The 22,422-nt window shown below is 37.7% G+C and overlaps 1 protein-coding gene across 5 annotated transcripts in view; it reads right to left on the bottom strand.

The window, feature by feature from the left end:
- TBCK (TBC1 domain containing kinase) overlaps positions 1-22,422 on the bottom strand; it is a 105,106-nt gene that overhangs the window by 5,552 nt on the left and 77,132 nt on the right. For all 5 annotated transcript variants that reach the window (XM_084285701.1, XM_084285704.1, XM_084285703.1 and 2 more), the window contains 2 exons: positions 10,705-10,880; positions 6,542-6,701 (listed from right to left, as the gene is read on the bottom strand). In XM_084285701.1, the coding sequence (XP_084141827.1) occupies positions 6,542-6,701; positions 10,705-10,880 (336 nt within the window). The remainder of the gene's footprint in view (positions 1-6,541; positions 6,702-10,704; positions 10,881-22,422) is intronic.

Raw genomic sequence — 22,422 nt, 5'->3', positions numbered from 1 at the left:
AGGCACATCATGGTCATCAGAGCTTTTTGTAATTATTATTTATTTAAACCAACCCTTTCCACGTGTCAGAAAGCAGACCCAGCACAAGATTAATTTTAGTCAGGTTCTTCTTCTATTAAAAGGTTTCAGAGAAGTGAAAAGGCACTTTAACACCAAGGTGAGAGAGTCACCTGAAGTTTCCCAAACCAACAAAACAATGCCTGACTAACAGTAACAGTATGAAGTACAAAACACAAGGAGCACAACTTCACACAGACACATACTATGATTAAAAAAAAAAAAAAGAAAAAAAGAAAAAAAGGAAAAAGAGAACTTACTCTAGTAAGATCAAAAAAAAAAATCTTCCCATACAGACCTAGCCAAAAAGGAACACTTTCCATTCCATCAGTACAAAAATACAGCAGAAACTTAAGGACTCAAATGCAAAGATTTGAAAATAAGCCTAGACAAACAGATATTTAATAGCTGGTTTTGGGATAGATTTTACTGAGAAAGTACGAGCAAAGACTCACATTTCTCCAAGGAGAAACTTTTTAACACCTGCATGTTTAATCTTCCATTTAGAAATGTAATGTTACACACAAACACACAAAACAGCTGAGAGTGAGAACCTGAATGAAAACTCATCTGTAGAGTTTTAGCTGCTGTTAACAGCTTATACTGACCAAAATATAAGCAATGCACCCAATACAGCTGAATAGACTGTACAATTAAACTGCAAAAAGCATACCTATTCTAGTTTTTGATCAGAAAATAGAAAAGCTGTTAGTGAAGGGACGCATAACACATGTGGCCTGAGCATAAAAAAGAGAGCATGAGCCTCTCTCTTTCCCCCTTATGTGTCCAAAGAAATTCTGTTCACTTCACTTTATTCTTCACTTTATTTTTAGGATGGCTTTTTTGTAAAATTGTCTAAAGTCTGTCCTAGATGCGGAGAAATGTTCAAAGAAATGCTTGGAAGTATAAAACCTTTCTTTGCACTTTGCTTTAATTTTTAGTAACACTACCCAAATTGAAGTCTTGTGTTTTTTAACTAGATGGACAGCTGATTAGGCAGCCTACAGCAAATCCATATAAAAACTGCCAGCTTTTAGACATCATTGATGGCAAACCTACATGGCCAGTTTTGTCCTGTTTCCTCTTAAACTCCAAGATGTAAGTCCTTGACCCTCCCTCCAAATGTACACAGAATTACAACAGCATAGCACAACTGCTGGCTTGCAGCCCAAGCGCCTTTCTTGGGCTGTGTGAAGAGCAGTGTTCTGGCAACAGCAGCTGAGCTAACTTTCTGCTGATTAAGAAAAAAATAAACATGTGTACATGTTACAAAAACAAAACCAGACTAAACAAAATACAGACTTTACAGAATAAAATAATGAAGATTATTTAGCATGTCCTAGGTAGAGACACCCAGCAGGACTGCTGCTGATTAACGAAGCCTATCTCTTCTTTAAAGGTGGCAAAAAGACACCTGATGATGCCACTAGGCTCTGAATCTAAACCCAGACTGCATGGTGCTGCCTTAACAACTCAACCAGATGAAAGAGCCATTCTGGGAATCATAAGGAGCCCTTCCTTTTTTGCAAAGAGAAAATACCTTCAGCTTTCATCCCACTTGCTCAATTGCTTTTCTGCTAAGCAACAAGGAAATTTTTGTTAATAATTTAATAATTTTTAATAATTTACAAGGAAATTCAGAATACATTAGATAGATAGTGAAAACATCTCAAGAAATTAATTGTCTAATTTCTATTTATTTTCACTCCAAAATTTCCACTCCAAAATTTTCAGGGGGCCCTTCTAAGTAATTGTATTTGTCTTCAGAAGCATGAACTCATCTGCCTTTTAGTATGCTACATAACACCTAGTTTTCAGACAACCCTATGAAATCCCATGGGTTTCCATTTGTTTTTTACAGCAGGTTTATAAGAAGAAACAAGCTGGAACATGCGGGGACTTGCTTCTTTGGCAAAGCTTCTTTAAAAGGCCTTAACAACAAAAAAAAACAAACAACAAACAAAACAAACAACACAAAAGTTAACAACAACAAAAAAAAGCCAACAATGAAACATCACCACAGCAGTAACTAGACACTTTTACCTATGCATCTCAGCCTTCATATAATAAGAAGCACATCTCTGCAGTGTGCCGAGACAATCAAGAACAAGAACACAAACACAAGGAACTACTTTATGTCAATATGGGCCCGAACATGTATTCTACTGCATTCAGCTTTTTAACAATGAAAAAAAAAAAAAAAAGAGTATGAGTGGATGGAGAATACATTTTAGTTTTACATTCTCTGGACTTTTTTTTTTTTTTTTTTTTTTTAACAAAACAAAACAAAACAACACTTCCAGTTCATATTCACTGTTAAATTATATATGAAGAAAAAAAAAAGTTTTGGTATCAGTCTCCCAAGTGCCATAAAATAAATGTTTTCTATTATCTTTTTTTCTTTACCCAACATTTTTAAGCAAGAGGAAAGATTTTATGTTAACAGATCAGCATCTACATTTAGAGAAAAATGTTACTTCCCCATAGAAAGAGCTGCTGTTGTGTTTTTTTTTTTTCAGGCTAGAACTGTGTTATACAAAAAGAATCTTGAACTTGACCCTCTCCCTCTTGCCTTGAAAAAGGTCAGTAAGATCTCATGGAAATCCTGCACCACTTGCCTTTGCTTTGGAGCTAGTTCATACATTTTAACTATTAGCTACTCTGTGACACAATGAGACAGACAACTTTGCTTCACTGACTTGTAGAAATTGTCTAGACAATGTATTTATAGCAACATAACTTACCCAGATTTTAAACAAAAGTAACAATCACAAGTTAAAACATTCCCATTTAGAATTCATTAGCTTACTATACAGATTTCTTTAAGTTTCAGCATACAGCTTGCCTGCATTTTTTTTTGACGGCAAGAAATAAATGAGTTTCTAGTTATTACACATATTAGAGTTCTATAAACTTTATTCTATTAAAGCATTTCATTAAAAAACAAAACAAACAAACAAAAAAACACAACAACAAATTTATCTTAACTGTACCACACAAGAAGCAGTAAGTCAGGTTCAAAACTGAGCTGCTGCAGCATGACTTGATATCAGATAAGTTATTTCTCCCATCCTAGTTTCAGTTTTCATCACAATAATACAGTCAAAAAGTTGCAAATGGGAGCAGAAAATACCACCTCGAAGTTGGCTAATGAATGGGAAATGAAGAAGTAATGTCACCCTTCCCCAAAACCCAAACTAATGCCTTTCCTACGTGTCTGTAACTGTGATCTACCTTTTCACACACTGTATCTCAGATTTCAGAAATGACAAAAGTCAGGGGAGACAGATTAATGAGCACCAAAATGCTATTTGCTGTGCATGAAAAAAAAAAAAACAAAAACAGAAAGTGCTCCTCTTGAGCACTTGACCATTATACTGCCAACTGTAACGATTCTTCGTCTGGATTGGAATTTTCACGGTACTCGTATCAGTGGATGTGGGAAAGGGGAATTTAATTCACTTAAGAGATGCTGCTGCTTAACGTATTTAAGTTAACAATCAAACCAGAATCTGGCTGGTTAATTCGAGCATAACACCTTTTATACGGTCTTGAGAGACGAACAAGTTTCTGCTCTGCTAACAAGTGCCTGGGATCCCCCAGGAGAAGAAAGGCCAGCACAACGGGAGAACCAGCCTTTAGGAAGGGACGTGCTGCAGAGCACAAGCGCCTGCCAAGCACTGCTGCACCATGCCCAGTGCAAGTGCCTCTCTGCGACACCATTGTGCTGCTAACGGTGTATTCATAAGGTTCTCATGCACCAGACAACCTATTCATTTAGCTTTCAAGGCGAGTAAATTAAGTTGCTTAACAAGTAGGATTACCCTGTTTTAATTCTGTCCGAAGGAAGTGTTCTGCTAAAGCCAGTCTGGGGCACTGCTGGCTGCTTTGTCTCCTTCTGGAGCGGGGCCACTGGGAAGTTTTCTCTTTTCCCCTCTTGCCTATCAAGTTCTAGACAGCTTTTTCTTTCCAATTTAAATATTTTATCATCTGGCACCAAATCAAATACACGAGACAGAAAAGAAGTGTGAAAATGGAAATAAAAGGAGCTTTCTGCAAGTCTGTTCAATACACTCAATGTTGCCTTTTTTCTTTTATTACTTCTGTGGTGCTAAGCAGATTACTAATATGAAATGTAATTGAAAGATTCAGTCTCCTAATTACAAATAGCCTTATAAATCAATAATATTTTTGGATAATTCTGACACCCACACAGCCCTGCATAAACTTAAGTAACACATTTGGAGGTGCCAATCTCTGTATTTTTAGTAGAGTAAATATCGGTCAACACTTCTGAAAAATTCTCCTTTATGGTGAAGAAAAACATTTGTGGCTAATTCATATTCAACTGGAAATACATAATTCTGTTTAGAAAAGATATATTTTATTCTGAACATCTCTTAGTAACACTAAGAGATGTTCAGATGTTACTATGTTATTTGGATAATATTGTTTTTGTTTCCACACATTCATACTATTAGATTACTTTGCAAAAATTCAAGACAGCAATAGTTATTATTTTTGTCTAGTCTCAAGCTAGGTATTTTTGGATTGGTTACACTCACAAATAGCAGCAGACAGTTCCATGCAACCTGTGCAGAGTAAAACTGAAACTGGCCTTAAAACAAAACAAAACAAAAACAAACAAACAAACAAAAAACTTACAAAAGTAAGGACCTCTAAGTTCTAGCAACATGGTTTAATTGAGGTTGTTATTTTTTTATATATATATACACACACACGACTGTAAATATATGTATAATATATGTATATTTACAGTTGTATGCAAACATGGTAACAATTGTCTCAGATGTAGCAAGACTGCATAATGATAAGGCATATTCCTTATACATGGCTGAAGTGCTTGGACTCACTAAGAACACGAAGTTGTGTAGAAGTGCATAGCAAAGAAAAAGTTTGATTTTCCATTTAATGAAGCATTTAAAAGCTAAAACAAATCCAAGATTGCATTAGAACTGTCACTATGTTATATGAGACAAAAAATCTGCTCTTCTTAGCTACAGTGTAACCCACAACCCATACTGTAAAGCCTCTGTCCTTTCTTTCCTACAGATACTTGTTTCAGGTTGTTTCTTTATTCTGTTCTAGACACTTACAGTGTTTCTCTGTTTCAGATTCAACATTTCTGACTGGTCCTGCAAAAAAAACTCCCAGAAAATGACTTGCTAGTATGTGGGTTATCTTCCATAAAGACAGTCATTACTGAAAATGAAAGCATTTTGTTTTTTCTGTTCCCATTCCTCAGGAGGTTAGCGAATAGTAAGACTCTTACTGAGATAAATTAGGATGTTCAGTGATTTAAAATGTAATTATTGAAAGCTGCTGCATAGCCCACCATCAAAGGTGTCAAGTGTCCATTAAATCATCTCCATTTGGCACTTAGCATTTTATGCATTTTGTATTTATTCCACTGAGGGGCAATTTATGCATTCAGCATTTAGTGAGCCATTGTGATTATTCAAATTGATTGATTTCATGTTGAAATATTTATCATGGACTTACCCAGGTCTAATACAGAAACCTAGATACTCACGGACTGAAACCATTTGATGTGCTGTACAGTCTGTTTTATACCACCTCTGCTACTGTTTAAAAATAGGGTACATATCACAAGTTCATTTTCTAAACGATGAAACAGGTTAATGAAAGAAATTTCTCATGCTACTTACAACTCCCTATATGCATAAAAAACACAACAAAACATTTGTTATGCAGATGAGTTCTTGCTGTCTGAGTAAATAAGCTTAAGAGACTGTGGTGAACTAAAGGTATACTGAACCTAAAAGCACACCTTTGCAGTAAAATATGTTCACTTCACCAGAGACAAAGAATAGAAACAGAAATAATTCTATTTATTATTCTGCTGGTTCACAACACCATTAAAAATTTAAAGAAATTAGTAGGCAAATCCCAATATCCTCCCTATCTAGTCAAAGTATCATATGGAAGACAGCTGTATGAACCATTCTTCTCTTAAATGAGCAGAATTACCTAAGCTAAATGATTCTATAAAATTAATCAGTATGTTATTTCTTACTTGGAGAATATGAACTGTATCTTATTTCCCTTGGAGTTCAAATACAACATGCATGTTGCTCCCTACTTACCTTGTATATACTTAATAACACTGCAAAAAGTAAATGTTAAACCCAAGTCACTTTTGAAAAATAGATCTTGATGCACGTTAGAAGCGATGTCACTTTCATAACATTCCAACATAAAGATTTTAAAGGTGAAAAAATGCTAAATAATTCACTTCAAAATGTTAACTTTCTCAGATGTTGACCACTGTAAATATTTCTGTCTAGAAGCAGAACCTATCACCCCCCTGCCCCAAATCCTGTGGTGATACCCAGTTACTAATGCCTAAATTATCCAAACTTAGTATTTATGATTACTGTATGCATTAATTCCTGTTATGCATTTCTAAATATAAACATATATATTATATCAATAGACTTACAGCAGCTGTATTCTTCACTGCATTTCCTACGATCACCACAACTCTTCCTTTAAAGCTCTGGAGTGTGGCAGTTGCTGGGCACTGGATGAGATCTCCTTCCGCAGTAAATGCTGATGCAAATGGGACATTGATGCTGCCAGAAATGTGGCCACGGTTAAAGCTTAGGAAGAACAGTTAAGGACATCTGAAAGGCAGAGAAATGTGTGGCACATGCATAGTTGTAAGATGAACCTGCTCTTCCTCCTGGCTGATGTGATACAACAATGCTGGTCTTTTGTCTCGGTATATTTTGACAAACCTCAGTTGCTACTTACACAGAGACAAAACAATTTCTGACACTACACAGAAAAATGGAGAGAATCAAGAGTTTCTTTCATAAAAGATACAGCATGGCACTACAGGAACTGATCTGTTAAATGCAACAGTACTAAGGACCCAGTATTCACAGTATGTACATTTCTGCGGGTTTTACTTCAATCCAGCTGCTCTAGTCCAATCACAGGAACCAAATATCAGTGAGCAGCTGAAGCATCCCTTCCAAAGGAGTTTCATGCAAATTTACTTAAAATGAGAACCATTACTAAATCGGGATTATTGGGAAATTTTCTTAAACTTCCTGCCAACTCCTCACAAGCCCCCCTATGATTCAGATCCAGAGGGCATCATTTATATTTACCTGCAATCCCAGTAGCAGTGAGCACATATTGGGTCTTACACAGAAAACAGTTCACATATGAATGCCAGCAATGCTGAGATGTTGTTAAATTGTGCTTTACTCTCAGAGGATGATTGTTCGGTGAGATTTTCTGAACAAGTAATGAATGTAAAAATCTCCTCAATAAAAATTCAGCTGGATCACTACTACTTAGCTTTTACTGAGTTTCCAAAAAGTGTCAAGACCTTAATAAACCTCTGAATTACTTTTATAGACAGTATGCACATTCATGGAATACTTCCTACCCCAACAGTAAATAAGAAAAGCTTTGAAGAGCTGGGAAACTGCAAGCTTCTGTGAAAATATACACAATGTCAAATATCCAGATTAGTCACCCTTTATTACCATACTTGCAGAAAGCTACTAGATTTGATTATATATCTTAGAATTCCTGTTTTTAAAGGAGCAGCCTTAAATGGAGGTAAGATTTAGCTGACTTAGGTTAATACTAGTATACATTTCTTGTGACTTCTGTAAGTCTCAGCTTTACGTTCATCATTACTATTGTGTGGGAAAAAACACGGCTCTGTTAAAACATCTGAAACAACAAAGATGATCACATACCATCCATAAGTATTATCAGTTTATTACTGTTTGGTAAGGGAAAATTATGACATCCCTTCCTTCACCATTTCAGGGGTGCAGGTACATCCCTCCCCACCCTTAATTTGTAACTGCATCATTCTGATAGCTACTAATCAGGGTAAAAGGTCTGAAATGACATTTATTTACACAGAATGTGACTGTGGATATACTTAGCAGCTTATGCTCATGCTACTGAGTGTGCCTAAATGCTCAGAGTAACTTTTTTTTTTTTTTTTTTTTAAAGAAAAGCAATACATTTGCCAACATTATCACCTAACTTGACAAAGACTGTTTCTGTACTGCGAGAATAAGACAGTGAACACGTTATTCCTATGGTTTCCTATGTATATTCAGAATTGATGCCAGTTTAATAGTGTTCTACACACTGTAAGTTTCTTCTACAGCTGACATAAAAAATAAATCATTTGTGGGGTAATTTTATTACCGACCAGGCTGGTGTTTCTAAAATGACATTCCCTACCTCCTAACATCTGGAAGATTCAAGTCAACCCAATACTTAAACGGCAGGTTACAAGCAGAAGGAAGTAGGTCTTACTGCAGCGAATCACACCTTACTCTACCACCATAGACTCCGACCATGCTGAAACAACACCGACAGTGATTAAAATGTGCTTGAACTACAGAGATTTTCTCTCTCCAGCATGCCTCCTCGTTTACGAAATATAAAGTGAAAGACTGATCGAAGTTTTGTAATATGAAAAATTACCTCACAAAACCACTTCACAGCAGTCAAATAGCTTCCAAATAATTGAAATTTTGAATCTACTCCACATGAATAGAATAGGATTAGTACAACAGTAGAGTAAAACCTATTATCAAGCTATTAGGAAGGCTACAGAAAAACTTAAACAAGCACCTTGCCTTTGATCTTGATTGTAATACAAATAAATCCATTACTGTACACAGATAATAGTCTTTCAGTACAATGATTACAGTCTAGGCATTTCATATTACTTGCTTTCCACCTGCTTTCTCCTTGATGATTTCTAGTAAGCAGCTTAAATAATTAACACCACAGTGATGCATGTTGTAATAAAAACATTATTTAACTCAGTAGTATCAAAGCTTTTTATACAGTAGCAATAACCTTTTAGAGCTTTTAATTCCAGGGCTTTCTCTTTTAAACTTTTTTCTCTTGATAGAGAAATGATCTCTTGGAACACAGCCTCAAAAAGAACAAAAAAAAAAACAAAAAACAAAAAACAAACACAGGAGAACCACATTTTCAACAGGCTAATTCCAGGAGCAAAATAGGCCACAGAAGTCTAGAAAATAGTCACACTGATGACATTCTACTTAATTGGAAACCTTAGCTAATGAATGAAATAACTACATGCAAGCAATAGAAAAAAAGTATCTTTTTTTTTTTTGTATTCCTTTGATCACTTCGTTTTATCTGTGCTGCAGCAGACCACATTACAGGTTCAAGTATGGCTTACAATAAGGTTATAACTCCCTGAAAACAAGAGTTTTTATCTAGAATAATCAAGTTATACTATCCTCTTCATTATGTAAACAATATATTTACACCTATTTACACAGCAAAAATTGTATTTAAGTTTTTACTATATACTTTAGCTCAAATATTTAGCATTGGTTCACCATTAGAGGGAAATAATATCATCCAAGAGCTTTAACAGCAACTGTACTTTTCCTTTTAGAAAGCATGGAAGCTTATAACTCTTGGACATTCGCTTCATTGCCTAGTATTTATTCTTGTCTCATACACATGCAGTCTATTGTCAGACATAGGGAAGTTTTTTCCCAGTGGCTGAATCTGTCACTGGAAATGTTTAATAAGCCAGACATACGTAATATGAATGCTCCTCCTTTTTTTGGAAGCAGAAGTTGGACTAAGACTCCCAATTCTTTTATGATTTTTCTACTGAGAACTGTTTGATCCTTACAAATTACAGCTTGCTACACAGCAAACTAAGAGTACACCTCCCGGCAAAAGCAACAATCTACATCACCTTTACTATTATGAAAGGAGCAGTACTTAAAAAAATGATACAAAACAAGTATATTCTCAGTACTCCCATAGAACATTATGAGTTACCTTAAATAAAAACATGTAATTGTTCCCACTTTTAGATGGATGTTGATGAACATGCTTGTTCCTGGCAAAACACATCCGGTAAGAAGGCATCCCCCTTCCGAAAAACAAGCGAATCCAGCCCTTTAACTATGCCAATACAGAAAAACAATTAAAAAATTCCTCCATGCATGCAGTAGTATGTATTTGAAAAACAGAAGAGTATGGTGTAGACCGTGTAGCAATCCTGATAAAAATATAGCTTCAAGATATGTTTAAGCTGGTTATAAGCAAACTAGATGACAAGTTAGGACAGCCATTGGGCTACATTACCTGACAGTAGAGAGAAGGCTCTCGGTAGAGAACTGACTTTCCACTGAGCTCATGTGCATTGCCAGTCCCTATCAACTCTTCTCCAGGTCCCTTCCACTAACATGGGAAGTCTCCCACTTTTCCGAAATACTGGTCATGTTCTGTGAGGGAGGTTTGCTAACAACACCTATCACAAAAAAAAAAAAACAAGTGGTATCAAAGCACTTGTGCTATTGGTACAAAGAGGCTTCATTACAACCACAGCCTCAAGCGTGAAGGCAAAAATACATCCCTACTCTTCTCTACAAACCAGGACTCCCCACGAAAAAAAAATAAATCAGCCTTCAGTTCTTCCACTGTACCTGGACACATCCCTTCCCATTTTTTTTTTTTTTTTTTTTTTTACCATTCCAATATTACACTGCCTGCAGACAAAGTGAAGGTAATTGATGCAAGCATGATTTGGCAAGACCAGCACTTGGATTTGAAGGATACTCTTCACTGTTACGAATGTCCACCACCAGCAGCTTTGGTTTGCTAGGCTTTGTTTTCTTTACAGGTGTTTTGGAATGACTAGGTCCCGTCAATTCACACAGGTCAATCAGATCTTCTGCTGAAATACGCGGTGACACCTCTGCTTTCAGGTCATCCAGCTTGATAGAATCCCTAGACTTTAAAAGGAGAAAAATAATATTAAAGGTGATAGAATTAAAGGCATAGCATTCTTTGAATCCTCTACTCATTTGACAACCTCAAAGTATAACAACCCAGTTAGATGGAAACTCTGAAGTCATCAGAGTTGGACTATCCATACAGAAAAGCTCCAGAGCAGTGCCAAATGCCTATCCAAGAAATACAGCCCTATTTTCTTTCGAAGTAGTTTGAAAATAAAATTGTTCAATGATCAGTGCAAACTGTTTTAATTTTTTCATTAACAAATCACAATTCACCTTGGCTGAGGGGCTCAGAAAACTCTCAGAACATTTCTCAGCATCAGAAGAAGTGAAGCAAACTGGCTGTGAAGCACCCTCTGAGAAGACAAGCTGAAATGGCTACGGCTTAGAGAATGAAAGAAGGGTAGCACCTGGAGACTTGGCACAGAAACTGCAGGAACGCCACTGTAAGCTACAGAACTATCTAAACATCAGGTGCAACCTTCAGCCTGAAGATCAGACCAAGATCAGGACATCAGAAATGTTAGAAATAGTCCTATACAACCCTTCTTGATCCTTCTGTCTCCATGTCTTGACAGACGTGTAAAATGCCCTAAATCTTTCACTGTGTATTTTGAAACACCATGGAATTTCCCCAGTTTAAAACATAGAGAGTTACTTTTAAATAAAACCAAACCTGAAGAAAAAATAAAATATCATAATGCAAAAAAAATCTGTTCCTTTTTCTTTAGTAGGGTATCAAACCTGCTAATATTCCAACAACTACTTTAATAATACTTAAATTGTTTTTCATAAGAGAACCTTCATTGTGAATTATCTCAGAAATATTCCTAAGTAGTAACATTTCTGCAGTGCTTTTCTCAATTCATGTTCTTAAAAGCTCACACACTTCTAAATAAAGAAAAAAAAAATCCCCCTTATTTTTGTAAATAATAAAGAATGTAGATATCCTGTACTTTTATAACTGCCAACACATACAAAACTCTGAACCGCAACAGAAAAAATACAACCATCTTGTGATGAGCACATTGTAAAGTGTTTGAAGAAACTTTTTGTCCTTCCTTCAGGTTGTTTTACATGCTGAAACTACGTGCCATTACAACTACACTTGCATCCAAAAGAACTAGATGGTCCTTCATTAACTGTTGAAAGTGCAAGTTTTGAGAACTTTCATACGCTATGCAATTAAAAATACATCAGCATGCGCCATGGTGTTAAGGAGTTAATAAATTGCACTTATTTATGGTCTTCTGCAGGAAGATTTTATTTTCTGTTATCGCCATTGCCTCAATCTGAAAAATCACGGGTAAATTTTAAAGCAGCTTATTTTCATTATGCTTTAATCCAGCAGATACAGAGTTAACATGTTGGCTATGCATACAAAAAACCATTATGGAACTCAACTTACTCCAAGAGTTAGGTACATCAACGATAGGCTTATAAAGCGTTGTCATCTTACAACTCGACTGGTTTGTCTTGTGCAACTGTTAAAAGCTCCTATTGTGCAGAAGGTCAAACAGAGGCAAAAGTTGTTTATAACCAAGTCTACAGCTGTTCCCAGTGAGTTTTTCTGGCTTGTCAAGAGACAGGAACAAACAGAATAGCTAGGATATGTTACAGGGAGCATCTTCTGAAAGACCTTCAGACTGTGTTGTCTTATTCTTGAGGAAGACGACAAACTAAATAGCCAATCATTTCATCATAAAGATCTGTTCATACACCCCATGGTTGTTCAGAACATGAGCACAGGCATACAGAGATCGACTATGGAAAGCCAAAAAAAAAAAAAAAAAAAAAAAGGACAGCCTCAAATATAATGTTACACTGTATTACTTTTGAGAATGAGTACATATAGCACACTCAAAATACATTTTGGTACCACAGTACCAAGTTTTCTCCTTTGAAAAAACAATTCCATGTCACCTCGTTTTAGGTTGCAGCAGTCACACAGATTCAAGAAACTATGCGCACATAAAAAATTTCAAGAGAAAAAGGGTAATGTGCTGAGGGAAACAGGCATTACTAATTAGCATTAGCTTAACTAACATATGGGCTCTAGTTTTTTTTTTTTTTTCTTCCAGTTCTAAACAATATTAATTTCACATTTAATCTGAGGACTATTCCAACTCTAGAGAAGAAGGCCATGAACATACTAAGGAGAGCATAAGCATACATGTTTTTCTGAGGTATGTCCCAGCAAAAGGGGTTGGACCCAATGATCTTTTGAGGTCCCTTCCAACCCCTACAATTCTGTGATTCTGTGAAAAGACTTCCTAGACACTCCTTGTGCAGTTATAAACACCTTTACTGTAACACAAATTATCAAAATGTACTCAAAATTACAGACAGAATCTTTAGGTATGCTTCAGGGAATGTATCAGCCCACCAAACTGGCTTTTCTGTTGTACACAAATACACTTAAAACACAAGAATTTCCAAATTTCTCGTCTCAGCACCTAATGTCCTCCCAAGTTCAGGATAATAGAGGTCACAATGCTTTATAATCAGAAAGATGCTTGAGTTTCTAGGTAACATATTATGTATTTCAACAGAACAGACCAACACCTAAGGGAGACCTGTTTCAACAAAAATACGAGTGTGACAGAGGACACAGCCACCTCCCAGCTGCTGTAGAATCCCACCTGCCAGGGTGCATCTGCACCTGAGCATCTGCATTTCCCCAGGAGGAGTCCATGAAAAAGAGTTGGATCAAAGGGGAGGAGGAGGAGGAAGAGGAACAATGTCAAACTCTTCTGACAAACTTCAGACTTGTCAAATGAATTCAACAGTCCATGTCTGGAAAAGTCACATCAGACAAGTTTTCAACATCCAAGAAACTTAGCAATGTAGAAAAGTAGTGATTACATAAATACACTTCATTTGTCTGATGACTAAAGGTAGCTGGCATCGCTACACCCTCCTCAAGCAACAGCTTCTGCTTCAGGAGGACATTTGTGGAGCAATGTGGAAGGAAAATAAGGAAGTCCATTGCAAAAAGAATTCAAGCTTTGAAGGGGGAACTGATGGCTGCTGGTAACAACAAGCACTCAGGTAGCCCCGTCAGGAGTTATATAAGCAGATTATGCTGGTGAAGTTGGCTGTTATGACCTGAATCGGGTCTTCTGGAGAAACATTTTCATTGTGGTGGATTCCAACTACACAACCACTTCCTACTTTAATTTAGCCAATTCTCATTCTGCGTATGGGATGAATACCTCAGGAAATAATAAGTTTATGAAGAAAGCATTAGGTCTATGAAGTTTACAACAGAAAGCAAAATTGTCAAAAAGAACTTCCTTATGATAACACAAAAAAATGTTCCCCCTGTTTACAAAGCGTGAAGTCACAAGAAGGGTTCTAAAGGCAGACATTATCTGTACTGTGAATAAGTTTTTAATAACTAGGACAAGCTTTTTTTCCATTAAATGGGACAAAAATAAGGATAAACATTCAACTGTGAACCTTGCAACTGCCCTTGTCATAATTTTAGTTATAATTTTGCCTTTTTTTTCCTCCTGATCTAGGGTGTCCAGTTCTGCCTATATGGTCTATTTTGTGTTCCAATATCTCTGTATAAGTTTTGAGCAAAGCTGTGGCCTAAAGCTCCTTGACAGACTTCTGGGAAAGAGAATTGCTGAATAAATTCTCTCCAGTAACAGCTGTTTTATCAGACTAATTTATTTCCTTCAAATCGCAAAGTGAAATACATGCACGCACTTATAAGATCATACTTTCTAATTACATTTAAAAATATGACTTCGTCTGAGGTATCTTGTAATAAACCTATCTCATATCAGACATTTTTCCTACTTTCCTGTCAGTCAGCACAAGCTAAACAAGGCTAACACCAAGGTGTCACACGACACCACCACCTCCCTGGGCAACTCCTTCCAATGCCTGACTACTCTTTCTGAGAGGAAATTTCTCCTAATTTCTAACCTAAACCTCCCCTGGCCATTCCCTCTGGTCCTATCAATGGTTATCTGTGAGCAGAGGCCGGCCCCCAGCTCCCCACCCCTTCCCTTCAGGCAGTTGCAGAGAGCAATGAGGCCTGCTCCGAGCCTCCCCTTCCCCAGCCCAAACCCCCCCAGCTCCCTCAGCCGCCCCTCACAGGCCTTGTGCTCCAGGCCCCTCACCAGCTTCATAGCCCTGCTCTGGACACGCTCCAGGGCCTCGATATCCTTCTGATAGCGAGGGGCCCAAAGCTGAACACAGTACTTGAGGTGTGGCCTCACCAGAGCAGAGTACAGGGGACGAGCACCTCCCTGCTCCTGCTGGCTACGCTATTTCTGACACAAGCCAGGATGTCGTTGGCCTTTTTGGCCATCTGGGCACAGTCCCACCTAATCATGCAAGCATTGATTAGCACCCCCAGAGCCTTTTTCCTCTTCCCAGCTTTTGAGCCACTCTCCCCCGAGCCCGTAGTACTGCACGGCCTCCTCACACTTCCTCTTCATACCACCATCCTGCTATACGTACACCTGCACTTTGGCACTGGACTTGAGGCTGTCTCAGCCCCTAACCACCCAAACTTTCTTCTCAACTTTCCACACCTTCCCTGCTCTTTTCCACATCAGTGTTCAAGCTGTGGCCTACCTTACCTCAGGGATTACCCTCTTTGCTTTAGCCCAGCCAAACATTTATAGGAGGAGAAAGAGAAGGTGGCTGACAGACAGCGACTTACTTTAGCATATCTTACCTTTGGGGGTGAATCTTACTTTAGACTAGTCAGGTATAAGAAGCTGTTCCTCAGAGAAGACCAGCATGATACAGGGAAAAGAGCACTTCAACCAAAGTTTGAGGTCTCGTTGTGTCCCAGAAGTTTCCCTGACAACACCCTAAGTACTTGCAAAGTAAAGAATTTACTCTTCTCACCTCATTAATTTTTAAATAGGCCTGGGAATTGCTAAGCCATGTGCGCTTACTGCTCTTAATAAGAAGAAATAGGCATTACGAATTAATTTTTTATTTTTTTTTTTAAAATATTAGAACTAAAGCTGCTTACACATTCTCAAATTAGAAGTCGAGCTTCAAAAAGATTAAAGCACTCCAGGACATGTGGCTGGTGCAATCATAACTCCTATCTATTTTTCCATTAGGCTGTAATCTCTTACAGACATTTCACCCTTGCTATTAAATGAAGATACACACTTTTGAGAAAATAAGCAAGTATCTTTAGTTCTGCTGAACTTGAACTTAACAGTCCCATCTGATAAACACAGGAGCTATAAAGCAACTTTTTATCCATGGAAAGGACAGCTTTATCTAAATAGAAGCAGGGCTCCCGCGCTTTTGTCTTTGAAGTTGGCATAGCTTGCTGCAACAAATCTAATACAGAAGGAACTGCAGCCTGAAAGTCAGTATGATTAAAATCTGAGGTTCAGGCAAAATATTCTTTTCATAGTTCCCAAATCCTTCATAAGGAAACATTCTTCATGGACAATGTCATTGCATGATTCTGGAATGTAAGATTTTGCTTCTGAAATCAGTGTATGCATGTACGGCTAGGAATAAGTAGTAAATAATGTTTTCAACCAGCTTAGAAGAAAAGTTTTAAAAGTTATCTGAAGAATTGATGGAACAAAACCAGACAAAAGCAGATTCACACAGCAACCACAAACAGATGCAACTCTGAATCAAAGATCACATCAGTCTGTAGCAAAGATGTTGCTTTTGTGCTTGGTTTTAAGCCTTCTTCCATTACTGATACTTAGGTGATGTTAAAGTGATTTCCATGTAAACATAATATTCAAGGTCATGGTCCTAAAGAAGCTTTGGGGCAAATATATTTGTATAGAGTAACACTATTTTAGATAAATCAAAACATAGCAGTCAGATGAAAACAGGTAGAAAGAAGAGGGAGAATAAGCAAGAATTGGACACTTCAGGATATATCCATAGCCACCTTGCCAGGCAGGCAGGCAAAGTTATCACTCCAGTTTGAAATCAAAAGCAGTTTTCATGACAGAAAAAGACAGTTTTCAGGAAACATCTGAAAACAAGATCAAGAACGAACACTATGGATTTTAGTCACATAATTTAAAAGGTTTTATGAAACCAATCATGACTAGCATGTTTCTACTTAGCATTTTCCATACAAATGTTTTTCTTTACATCCTTTGTAATTGAGTAGATGAAGGCAGTACTTAATCCCCTAGGATCTCTGTCCTTTGCATGTTTATTTTTGGTGGATTTTTTTGTTTGTTTGTTTTCAAACAGATGGGGTCCCATTGCTCCCTTGAATTCTGATGGCCCGATAGCAAAAGCCATTTTACTCCTGTACCCAGTGAGAAAGAATAATGCATAGAGCCACTGTTACTGACAGAAAGAGGCCTATACAGTCAGGGAAGTATTGTAACAACAACAGCAATAATAAAAACCAAAAAGGTTTGATTTTTCACTCCCTCAGCCCCACAACCAATGCCATTTTTATGATCATTATTAGCAAGGAGTAACACAGATTTTGATTTTCAGTCAGGACTACTTATAAAAGGAGGAGCAGCCAAACTTGCAGACATTAGGAACTTTCTCTAAAATTTTGCAGACACTGTAGTGTCACTGTTTTCTACACAACCTCACTTGCAAATTCCTTGTTATGCCTTGAATTCAGTTTTCCCTTGCCGTCATACTCAGCTCTTCAGATTTCCAAGTCAAGATACCAACATCCTACCCTTGTCCATGCTCCCCATCTCCCTCTACTTCCCAAGCACTAAGCCTGCCCCATTCCTGGGTCTGGAAGCTGCACTTGTCCTCCCCTTCCTGCAGCGCTCACCAGTCCACACTGCACACCTGTGTCCCACCGCACTCCCAGCACCCATGCCAGTATCACAAAGAGCTGGAGCCCAAAATTACCAAGGTGCGTGCTTCCAGCAGTGCTGCTCTGTGGCCAGTTCAATCTGCAGTGTTCTGCATTGCAAAGGGCATTTTTAGGAAGCCATGACCCACCTTGCAGCCCGGCCATACATTACACCTCACATCTCCTCTCCCCCTTTGCTTGAGGTGATGCTGCAGAAAGGAGAGGAGAAGAGAGGCCAAAGAAGATGAAGGAGAGTGCAAACAGCCGTGGCTGACCATTCTTACTCGTAAGCTTACTCCAAATGTCTCCGTACACAGTTGCAGGCCGTCTACAAAAATACCATATAAGTGGGTTCTGCTTGCCTAAGTAGCCTAATTGCCTGATTATTATGGAAACCTCTCTCTGTCTCCCTGGAATAATGTGATTGAGTGACTCAGCTGAGTCAGCAGAGCAAAAAGACAAATTATTCCCTGCATGCAGCTAGGCAGATGTGCAGCAAGGTCTCATTTATTACTGCCTCTGATATGATAAAACAGGTAAACTCTTCTCACCACTGCAGGAAACCCCTTTAAATTACAGAGTTGAGCCGTAATCCGCTTGTGCCTGAGAACACCGACAAGAAGCTTCAATATGAAATGAAACTAGAAGCAGCAAGAACAATCTTGCCTGCCTTCCTTGCTTTCCATCAGTGCATCCAGTTCGCTCGATAAATACTGCCTCTTTGACAAGAAATTGTAATACTCTGAGGACAAAATAAAGAAAATTGCAGAATCTAAAGAATACCAACTGCCAGATACAACCTTGCCCTCTTCTAAAACAAAAGCAACAGGAATTTAATATAACACCCTAATGCAAACTGTAAGTGGGAGAGAAATTCCTTCTTTACAACGTGACCACATACGTCACTTGGGGTCAAGGACCTTCAATTTAGAAAATGCATCTTTTTTGGGATTAAGCTGTAGTTGCTTTTTATCCAAGACTTTCTGAATGAGTACTAACAAAGGCAGCACAGCTCTGGGACATTTAGAGAAGAAAAAAAAAATAGGGTAGGAGAGACCTGGGGAGTAGAGGAGAAAAAAAAAAATAAAAAATCAAATCTTAGGCCTTTTTGCAACAAGCACAGGTGCTATTTATAAAATATGGATTATTTAACCAAGTATGAAGTAAAACCGCTACCCAGGAAACTGCACCAAGTATTTATACTGGTTGCCAAACGGACTTCCACTGCAATTCTTCCTCTCCAAGGAAACCAGGGTGAATGTTAAACTATGTAAAAAGAAAAAGAAGTTACATCTATGTCTTCAGACAGACAGCTTGCAATTCAGGACAACTACAGCCTGAAATCATTTTCTCCTTGGGAACTCGCAAGCTGACTCCTTACACATTTCTCAGGGGAAAATTCTAAAGTATCCTTCAGAAAATGTCAGCTTACCTCATATTGTTAGAAACCTGATAAATAATTAGCAGTGAAGTTATTAAAACAATGATTTATGTAACTGCTTCCTAATATTCTTCAAGCATGGGACGTGTATTAAAAAAAAAGAGGAAAACAGAGTTTACTATTCCTACTCTTCAGTGAGACAAAACAAAGAATTCCTCCTTGCTGAAAACTAGTCATACTCCAAGGCTTTGCCCCAGCTGTACTTGTAGAAAGAAACATTTGCACAAGGTTAAACTTTCAAGAAGGGAGCCATGCAGTCGATACAGCATCACCCACCAACAATCAGCGAAGAAAACTGGCTGGCAGACAAAGCACAGGTAAAAATCACAGTGCCACTTTGGGAAGTGCCAGCTACAGCTGAGTGCTGAGCATAGATGGGCAGAGGTAACATTGGCCAGAGAGACTTTGGAGATTCTGCTCTTACTCCATTCCTCTTTTTTGATATTCCAGTAATTTATCTTGGCAAGGACTGACCACAGACTACATTGCCATTAATATTTAATTAATAATTATCATATGCAAAATCTGATTTTAAAACAATGATTTGAAAAACATGACACAACAATGAGGTTAAATATAAAGAACTTGCCCATAGGATGCAAAGGGAGAGATCAGGCTGCTTAACATTATTTCTTTTTTACAGGTATAATTGCTAAAGAAAAGTTTGTTAATCAATCATGGAATCCCAATTATGAGAGGTCAAAAAGGTCAAATGCACCCAGCTTTCAACTTCAAAGTGTGTGTAATGATGAAGGATTGTGAGGAAGAAGGGGATGGGCAACCAGTGAACCCAGAACCTGAGGCTAAGGATGCAGAGCGTGCTCTGCCTGCCCTTACCGCCCCATTTATATTCGCAGCAGACAAACACATCCCAATGGACTCAAAACCCAAAGTCTGTACAAAATACAGACTGTTTGCAATAATTGAATGTGATCTAAATAAGCATCTAAGAAGCTATTAAAGTCATCTAAATAATATTTAGATTATCATAAACACACTGATTCTGCCTCAGCTACAAACACAGCACATTTGCTACAATCAGCTTACATTCAATTAAAATGATTGCTATTTATAACTTGAATAAACAACTAAAACATTCATTAGAGACTCAAAAATTAACATTTACCATCACTTATTTCTTAAGTCAATATATATCTTATTTATTTACTTTGCTAATTGGTGTAATGCCTTATCTGCTATTGGAAAAAGCCCTAAAGCATAATAAAATACATTCATGTTTCTAAAACCAAACAGAGAAAAAAAAAAGTGCTACAAGGCTTCCTTCAGTTAAGCTAATCTGCAAAACCAAAGCACTGGAAGCAGAAGACTCCTTATGCATTCTGAATTTTTTTTGAAAAGCTACTAAATACATGGAGAAGGTGTTGATGCTTCTAACAATACCAAAAAATAGTTGCCAGAATGTGATGAGTTAATGATGGCGCTCCTAATTAAATAATTCTTGAAGTAGTGTGACATAAAAGTGTATTTTAGCAAAAGCATGTTGGAAAATAAACCCAGTTTCTCACTCAAGCTAGTAGATACAGTCAGAGGTAGACACAGGCAGAAAAACAGAAGCATCAAAGGCACACTTAAATTTATATGTATATATACAATTTATATCATTAGAAGCTAACTTGTATCTTGATTGGTTAACATTTTGTACAACCTGAAATAAATGTGAAGAACAACATGCTGTTGTCTTGATCTACAAAAAAAAGGAAAAAAAGTTTCTTCTCGAAACAGAACACAAAATCAACCTGGAAATGGCAGAAGAGTCTTCAGGCAGAACATATCTAATGGCTGTTATGAACAGCACAGACCTGGCACTTGAACATTTCCTAGCCCGCACAAAGAAGCTAAGAGATGGTGTGCACTACTCACTGTGCTCCTCTTAGGGGAATGGAGGGACTGTACACACCAATTCTTCAAGGACTTTACATAAACCTAGCCAATACATTTTATACGGAAAATTATATCTTAGGTGCATATGGGAGGAAATTATAAGCAACTGAGATTTGGCAAATTTAGTCAATAGCAAATAGGCTTGAATCCCCATCTGTAAGAAGTCTGTCATGCAAGCTGTCCTTGATTACATGCATAGAAAAATTACCCTCAGGAAACTCTTCTCAAACTGCTTTTGGTAAGAAAGCAGCTTTCCTGTTTGTAGTGTTTCATCAAGATATTAAGCCACCTTTCCATGAAGGTTTTTCTCCTGCTTCATCAAAAAAGGAAAATCTGAACTGAGGGCAATCAGCCCAAGAATCAATAATTTTGTGGTGGCTTTTCTCCATCTCAATGCCTCAATTCCCCAACATTTTACCAGGAACTCCCACCCTTGAATAGAGGATGGGTGGTAGAAGAAGAAAACTAAGGCCTAGTTGTACCAGCCTGGGGATGTCTGGAGTCCATCTGTCACACCGAGCAGGCGTATGCAGAGATAAAGGAACTGCACCACTTGCTCCTCTATATGCACACAGGTAGCTGGAGAGGGCTGCACATCTGCCATGTCTGTAAGAAGGGAGATGGAGGAATCACAGAAAATCATTATGTGATAAATAGTATCAGTGTCTGACTCCTGGACTTTTAAGAACACTGCTCTGTGTGCTTCTAGGGCACGAAGGTAAATTTCATGCACCAGGATAAGTAAGAAAAAAAATCAGTGTAGTGATCAAGAAAAAGTCAGAAACAAATTTGAGTAACCTACTATTAAAATTCAGTGGTGAATGCAAAGAGTTTTTTAATTCTTATTTTGGACTTTCTCTCTCTTTTAAAATACACATGCTAATTCACTTATGATGCACATTCGTTCTCTCTGGAACTATTTCCTCCTTGAGATGTTATCTCAGCAGAAATATGCTTACTGGCTGAAAGAGTAAAAGATTAAGCAACACACAAGGCTGGGAGGGAGGAGAGTACCCGAGCCTATTTACGAAGTTGCAAATAGATGTCACTAAAATGAAAACTAAGCAATGCTAATAATAAAAAGTCAAAACAGTTTGTTCTACTGGCTGCTGATTTAGGATGAAAAGTGCTCACCCAGGGGCAAATACTTCTGTTATTATTAACCAAAGCACTGTAACATGCAGATATACACAAATATTTGAGTAGCCAATAAAAAGCACTTAAGGGACAAACTGAAACAGCTTAGAAAGAACATACAAATACGGGAGTAGGAGACAGACGGTGTTTAGAATTAAATACACTGAACACTTCATGTTTTAAGAAGTCATAAATTACCTTGAGAAGCAAACCCACGACTCTGTTTTCAAAGGAATTGTTTCCTACTCTTCCCAACCCTAAAT

This window comes from Netta rufina (assembly GCF_964035555.1).
Source record: "Netta rufina genome assembly, chromosome: 4".
In the NCBI taxonomy this organism is placed as follows: Eukaryota; Metazoa; Chordata; class Aves; order Anseriformes; family Anatidae; genus Netta; species Netta rufina.
This window is presented reverse-complemented; position numbering and strand designations above follow the sequence as displayed.